Source organism: Eubalaena glacialis, chromosome 7 (assembly GCF_028564815.1).
Source record: "Eubalaena glacialis isolate mEubGla1 chromosome 7, mEubGla1.1.hap2.+ XY, whole genome shotgun sequence".
Lineage (NCBI taxonomy): Eukaryota > Metazoa > Chordata > Mammalia > Artiodactyla > Balaenidae > Eubalaena > Eubalaena glacialis.
In genome coordinates this window covers 73,652,677-73,660,477 of record NC_083722.1, presented here as the reverse complement: position 1 = coordinate 73,660,477, position 7,801 = coordinate 73,652,677, and the positions used below count along the sequence as shown (strand labels likewise).

The 7,801-nt window shown below is 44.6% G+C and overlaps 1 protein-coding gene across 1 annotated transcript in view; it reads left to right on the top strand.

Moving 5' to 3' along the window:
• The first annotated feature begins 562 nt into the window (after positions 1 to 562).
• SLC25A20 (solute carrier family 25 member 20) overlaps positions 563 to 7,801 on the top strand; it is a 31,730-nt gene continuing 24,491 nt past the window's right edge. Inside the window, exons 1-2 of the mRNA XM_061195356.1 lie at positions 563 to 779; positions 7,043 to 7,135. Coding sequence (XP_061051339.1) covers positions 675 to 779; positions 7,043 to 7,135 — 198 coding nt within the window. The 5' untranslated portion in view covers positions 563 to 674. The remainder of the gene's footprint in view (positions 780 to 7,042; positions 7,136 to 7,801) is intronic.

The window sequence follows — 7,801 nt, the reverse complement described above, 5'->3', positions numbered from 1 at the left end:
GATCTCTCCCCCTCCCCCCATATCTATGGATATATCACTTCCTCAACTTCTCAATTCTTGAATCCAGTCACCTTCTCAGTGAAACTGTCCTTTACTCACCCAATGAAAATTGCAAATTCCTTGCCCCCCAATACTCTCTAATCCTTTTTCCAGATTTATTTTTCTTCATAGCAGTTATCACAACTTGATACACTATGCATTTTTCACTTATTTATCTTTGTTATGGCCTGTAAGCTCCACAAGAACAGGGACCTATGTGCTGTGCTAACAGCTGTGCCTCCAGCACCTGGAAGGGCGCCCGTCACATAGCAGAGCGCAATCGACTTCTGCGGAGTGGAGGAACGGGAGCTTAAGGAAGGAAACACTCAAGTCCGGGAAGACCTCCTGGAGGAGTAAATCCACCACCCGCCGCCACTCCTAAACACCGCCCATGAGGCGTCCGGGCCCGCCCCGCTCCCTTAAGCCACGCCCATGGAGGCGGGCTGCGGCCGGAAGCACCTCCCCTCGGCGGAAGCCGGGCCTGGCAGGTGGTCTAGGCCCTCCTCCCGACCTGCCCCGGGCTCATGCCCCGCCCACCCGAAAGTGGGTGAAAGGTCGGCGGCGCCGGCGCCGCGGCTGAGGCAGTGGAGCGGGGCCGCCGGGAACCGACAGAGACGGTGACTGACGGACGGACCATGGCAGACCAGGCGAAGCCCATTAGCCCGCTCAAGAACCTGCTGGCCGGCGGCTTTGGAGGCATGTGCCTGGTGTTCGTGGGGCACCCGCTGGACACGGTCAAGGTGCGAGGATGCTGGGGCGCGGGCTGGAGGGAGGAGGCCCGGGCAGGGCGCGGAAAGTAGGGTCTCCCACGAGGCTCGGTCTGGGATAGAAGCGGGGCCCGTGGGAGCTTCCGTGAGAAGTCTAGGGAATCTCCCTTTCGAGGGTCGGGGAAACTGTTCCTGCACCCCAGAGAGCTGGACGTTGCAGAGTAAGCAGCCTCTAACCGCCTACCAAGGGCTCTTGATTTAAAAAAAAAGTTCTCTGTTCGGAAGCCTCTTCTGATCTGGCGCCACTTCTTTGAGGATGGTAAAGAAAAAGCACCGCCCCAAAGCTCTGACTTCTGAAAACCCTAACATTATCAGCAAGGTTGAAAAAGGCATCTGTAAATGCCGCTTCAGGAAGAGAGCTAAAGACTGAGGCAAGGTTATTCCAGACATGTCTTTTGACACATTTCTCTGGGCCCAGAGTGCTCCATCACTATCTCCTTTGAACCTTTCTTGACCACCTTCAGCCTGTCACCCCATGTTAGCCTGAGTGGCCTCCTGTGGGAAGCGATGATGTCCTCAGTAACTGAGCTCCTTCCAGGGAAAGCAAGTGATCAGCTTTCCCAGGGCAAGGCTGATCCCCGCAACAACCTGATGAGGAAGCCATGGTCAGATTGAGGCTCCAGGAAGGGGGAAACTCATCAGGGCTTGTTCCCTACTTATCCTCACATTATGCATCAGCTCTTTCCCCTGCAACACTTTAAGCAAGGCCTTGCTGGAGACCAAAGTCCATACCCTGTGACTTAGCATTCAAAGCTTCATCCTAGTTTTCTAACCTTATTTCTGCACACACTTGGAGGAAATTGACAGATCATGGCCAGGGTGAGCCTGTAGGGAGCAGGCATGAAGCCTGTGTAGGAGACTTATTGGAATGTTGTATTGGGTTTCCTCCACAGGGAAATTGCTTTGGGGACATTCTCCAGGCAAGTTTGGGCAGCAAGCTCTTTGCTGCCTTTCATCTAGGAGAGGATCTGGGGTCATTCTATCACAGGACCAGGATTAAAGCAACTGGGCTGGTTTGGGCACTGTGAAACACAAAATCAGATGTTTATTCAGTAATTGGTAAATGCCATGTGTGTTAGGGCTTCCCAGACAGTTGTCGTTCTAAGCAGCACTGATGTAAGGGAGAAGAATTGTCTGACCTCTCTTTCTACTCTTTTTTTTTTTTTTTTAATTTCTTTTTATTTTATTTATTTATTTTTGGCTGCTTTGGGCCTTTGTTGCTGCACGCGGGCTTTCTCTAGTTACGGCGAGCGGGGCTACTCTTCGTTGCAGCGTGCGGGCTTCTCATTGCGGTGGCTGGCTCTAGGCACGCGGGCTTCAGTAGTTGTGGCTCGCGGGCCCTAGAGCGCAGGCTCAGTAGTTGTAGCTCACGGGCTTAGTTGCTCCGCGGCATGTGGGGTCTTCCCAGAGCAGGGCTTGAACCCGTGTCCCCTGCATTGGCAGGTGGATTCTCAACCACTGAGCCACCAGGGAAGTCCCTCTCTTTCTACTCTTGATCTTGTTAGTTCTAGGCATCTGGGGCCTCTCTTTAAAGAAAAACGAAACCCTGTTGCTCCCTAATACAAATGTTGCTCCTACCTCCATATCCTCTTGCCCTTCCTCCCCAATCAGATGTCATTCCCAGGAAGGGCCCGAGGATCTCTGTACTGAAATGGAAATGACTGAAAATGCTCACTGCATTTTTAATAGCCAGAAAGTCTCCTTTTAGCTTAAGCCAAAACCACAAATTGCCGACTACTGTCCTTTTGACCTCAAAGAGCCAGATGGCCTCCAATCAAAGCTTGGCCTAGAGGCACTTTCAGAGGTCCAAGGTGACTAACTGTGGTCTGGGAAGGCAAGAGGTGCAGCACTTCAGTTTGGAAAGGCTTTATGGCAGGTGATGAAGGGCTGGCTGAGTTCTGACTGGAGAAGTAGGGAGACCCAGACATTCTGGGTAGGGGGAAGGCAGGAGTGAAGGTGGATATAGGCTTGACAGTGGGAGCAGGCTGTAAAATAAGACCAGCCATGGAGAACTTTAATGTTCTTGCTGGGCCTGGGTGGCAGATGTCATGATGAGACAGATTTATACAAAATCACAAAAAGATATCAGTCAGAAGTTTTGGTCCATTTCTCTCTCTCTACTAACTTGGACAGGTTGTGCCTGACCATGGAGGATCTGAAGACCAAATAAGGGATTTTGGATGCAAAGCAGTGGGAGCCTCTGGACATTTCTGCTGTTGTGTCCTATAAACTCCTCAGATATGCATGTCACCTCCATTGCCTAGAGAGTGAGTTCCTTAGTGTGGGACATAAGGCCCTAACAAAATCAGGAATGAGAAATTTAAAGAAATAGAGGAACAGCAGGATGAAAATGGTGTCTTGGAAAAGTTAGTATGATAGCAACCTGAGAAGGATTAGGAAGCAGAACTCAGAGCAGGAAAAATAACAAGGAAAAAGACTGCAGAAGTATATAACTGGGTATATCAGTTATCTCTGGCGGTGTAACAACTTACCCCAAAACTTAGTGGCTTCAAACAACAATAGGGACTTCCCTGGTGGTCCAGTGGCTGGGACTCCGTACTTCCACTGCAGCGGGCACGGTTCCATCCCTCGTCGGGGAGCTAGGATCCTGCATGCCGCACAGCACGGCCAAAAAATAATAATAATAATAAGTGTTATTATTAGGCGAGGATGTGGAGACCTCGGAACTCTTGTGCACTGTTGTTGGGAATGTAAAATTGTACAGTGACTGTGGAAAACAGTATGCCAGTTCCTCAAAAAATTAAGAATAGGATTACTATATGATCCAGCAATTCCATTTCTGGATATATACCCAAAAGAATTGAAAGCAGGGTCTTGAAGAGATATTTGTACACCCCTGTTCATAGCAGCATTATTCACAATAGCTGAAACGTGGGAGCAACCCAAGTGTCCACAAATGGAAGAATGAATAAGCAAAATGTGGCATATACATACAATGGGGTGTTATTCAGCCTTAAAAAGAAGGAAATTCTGACCTTGCAACCACATGGATGAATACTGAAAACATTAGGCTAAGTGAACTAATTTACTAAGTAGTAAACTAATTCAGTTTTATAAGACAAAAAGAATTCTGGATGGTGGTGATGGTTGCACAACGTTATGAATGTATTTAATATCACTGAACTATACACTTAAAAATGGTTGAGATGGTAAATTTTATGTGTATTTTATGACAGTAAAAAAACAAAAAAACAAAAAAACTGGGGATTTCCCTGGTGGTCCAGTGATTAAGACTCCGTGCCTTCACTGCAGGGGGCGCGGGTTTGATCCCTGGTCAGGGAAGTTCCGCATGCCATGCAGTGCGGCCAAAAAAATAAAGAAATAAAAAATAAAATAAAATAAAATAAAATTGTTAAGGAAAAAAATGGGCAAAGGATCTGAATAGACATTTCTCCGAAGAAGATATGCAAATGGCCAATAAACACATGAAAAATATGCTACATCATTATCCATCATGAAAATATAAATAAAAATCACAGTGAGATACCACCTAACACCCACTATGATGGCTATAATTAAAAATAAATAAATAACAGATGATGGGATGTGGAGAAACTGGAACATTCATACAATGCTCTTTGGAAAACAGTCTGGCAGTTTCTCAAAAGGTTAAACATAGAGTTAGCATATGACCCAGCAATTCTCCTGTGATGGTTAATTTTATGTGTCAGCTGGGCTGTGGGGTGTTCAGATATTGGTCAAACATTATTCTGGGTGTATCTGTGAGGGTGTTTTTGGATGAGATTAACATTTAAGGTAGACTAAGTAAAGTAGATTGCCCTCCCTAACGTGGGTGGCCCTCATCCAGTCAGTTGAAGGCCTCAATAGAACAAAAAGCTGAAACTCCTCCCTCCTGACTGATTGAGCTGGGACATTGGTCTTTTCCTGCCTTTGGACTCAAACTGAAGCATTGGCTCTTCTTGGGTCTTGAGCCTGCCAGCTTTTTTTTTTTTTTTTTTTTTAACATCTTTATTGGAGTATAATTGCTTTACAATGTTGTGTTAGTTTCTCTGCCAGCTTTTGAACTGGGACTTGGACCATCAGCTCTCCTGGTTCTCAGGTCTTCAGACTTGAACTAGAACTATCCCATTGACTTTCCTGGGTCTCCAGCTTACTGATTGCAGGTCTTAGGATTTGTGTGCCTCCATAATTGTGTGAGCCAATTCCTTATAACAAACAAACAAATAAATAAATCTACATATCCTGTTAGTTCTATTTCTCTGGAGAATCTTGACCAATACAATTATGCTTGGATAATATAATATCCAAGAGAATTGAAAACATAATATCCACACAAAAACCTGCACACAAAAGTTTATAGCACCATTATTCATAATAATAAAAGTGGAAAAAATGTAATTTGTCATTATCTGATGAGCAGATAAACAAAACATGGTATATTTGTACAGTGGAATATTACTTACCCATAAAAAGGAATGAAGGACTGATATATTCTACAACATAGATGAACTTTGAACACATTATGCTAAGTAAAAGAAGCCAAGTGTGAAAGACCACATATTGTATGATTTATTTTTATGAAATATACAGAATAGGCAAATCCATAGAGATGGAAGCTATATTAGTAATTGCCAGGGGCTGAGAGGAGAGGGGAATAGGGAGTGACTACTAATGGGTGTGGTGTTTCTTTCTGGGGTGATGAAAATATTCTAAAACTGATTATAATGAAGGTTGCACAACTCTGCAAATACACTAAGACACACTTAACTGTATACTTTAAATGGGTGAATTTTATGGTATACGAATTATATCTTAATAAAGCTGTTTAAAAAAACCCAATACTGAACCAAAGACCCTCTCCTTCAACCAAAAGCAACAAAAAGATGTTGGCCAGGACTGTACTAATCTGAAGGATTGGCTTCTGTGTGGTTCATTCACACGCTGGCAGTTAGTGCTGGCTGTTGTCAGGAGGCCTTCTTTCCTCCACACGTGACCTCTTCAGGCTGCTTGAGTATCCTCATAACATGGTGGCTGACTTTCCCCAAAGCAAATAACCAGAGATGAAGACAGGCAGAAGCTGACTTTTCTGTCACCTAGCCTTGGAGAAGTCACATAGCATCAAAACTACTACATTCTGTTCGATAGAAGTGAGTCACTGAGTCTGGCCCACATCCAAGGGGAGGGGAATTAGGATTAACTTTTGAAGGGGAAGAGTGTCAAAGAGTTAGTGGGCATATTTGAAAACCATCACACTGGGTAAGAATAGGTGAGGACTTGGCCTAGGAGAAGACTTCAGATGGAGAGAGGAAGAAATTAGGATTCTGGAAGAATCTTGAAGGAACTCTCCAAAAGCCTTGGTGCTCATGTGAATAAGAGGAGGAGAAGTAACAAGAAGTGGTCGGATGCTAGAGTTTCAAATCCTGAGAAGGAGGGTAGCCTGATGGCTCTGGCACAAATGGGTGATTCATCAAAAGGATGAGATTCTGGAGGTGATTTGAGTAGGGAGAGCTTCTCCAGGCAGTTTGAAATGTACCCCAAAAGGTGGGGAGAGGAGGTCTGAAGATGGCTGAGTAAAAGTCATCACTGAGCAGAAGCTGAAGTCCTGGAATCTGAGTTTTCTGAAAGGGATAGTGGAACAGATGAGTAGGGTACTTAGCCTTGGAGGACGCCTGGGGTAGAAAAGGAGACAAAGGAAGGAGTACCAAGAAAGGAGGTTTAAAGAGAGAGACAGTTTGAAGCATTGGATACACCAAACGGTGGAGAAGGATGAGGACCAAGAAAAGTAGGATCAAATCCACCTCACTCCAAAATATCTTTGTTGAGCACCTTACCTAACCACCGGCAAGGCACTTCAAATGCATGTGGAGAGTGCCTAGAGCTGAACTGAGCTTTGCATTCATTGGCACATGATTTGAACTCACTAAACCCAGCCTCCTCATTTGTAAACTGGTAGTACCTATTCCACTGGATCATTGTGGGATCCATTAGGTAAGAAATAAATAGCAAAAGTAAGTGGCTGAGGAAATCAGAGAAACTGTCACTCTCTCCAAAAGCATGCTACTAATGACTTGTGTGTACAGGGTTTGAATAAACTGGAGGAAGGAGAAGTCTGAATCCAGCAGATAAAGTGAATGCTGAAGACGTGCACAGAGGTGCAGCTTTCTCTGTTAAGAGTTCAGCAGACAGTTGGACCATCGATGCCGACAGGCAGTTCTGATTCTGGGAAATGACTGTATTTTAACTTCTGGTTTCAGGTCCGACTGCAGACGCAGCCCCCAAGTTTGCCTGGACAGCCTCCCATGTATTCTGGGACCTTTGACTGTTTCCGGAAGACTCTTATGAGAGAGGTACAGAATCTTGGTGCTGGGCATTTCTCTTATTCAGAGGAACAGATTCTCAGGGTTGATTTGTTACTTCTCTGGGGGATAGGGTGACTTTGCGTAGTTCTGCTGGAGGTCTAGCCCACAGCTGTGGCTCTCTCACCGTGCCATCCTATGCCCTCCTATTGTCATCGCTCTGGAGTCTTTGATAGTTCCAGCTACTGTTTTATGTGAATGACTGAAGCTAATAAAATGGTTCTAAAATGGTTCTCTCTTTTGGAAGGCAGAATTTAGACCACAGGGAATTCATGAGGAATAGTTGGAGACATGAAATAGAAGAAAATGCAAATCTGGATCAGTCAATTTGACAGGGATCAGTGTCAGAAGTTCACATAAAATCTGGAGGAAGAGTCAGCCAGTCTGAGGAACAGTGAAAGAGGCCAGCAGAGTCTTCAAACCCCTAGACTAAACTAACTAAAGGAAACTAAATTGGTTTGAGGTTATTGAATTACATAGTAATTTTTCAGATATTTCTTAAAGTGAAAACATGGGATTTTAAAAAAGTTTTAATTACTAGTGATGTTTATTACTGACTTCATTAGCACATATGTGACAAGACCTTGTTGAGAACTTTTCCTTTGTTTCCTAAAATATAACTCTAATATGAATAAATATATATATAGTGTTTATTAA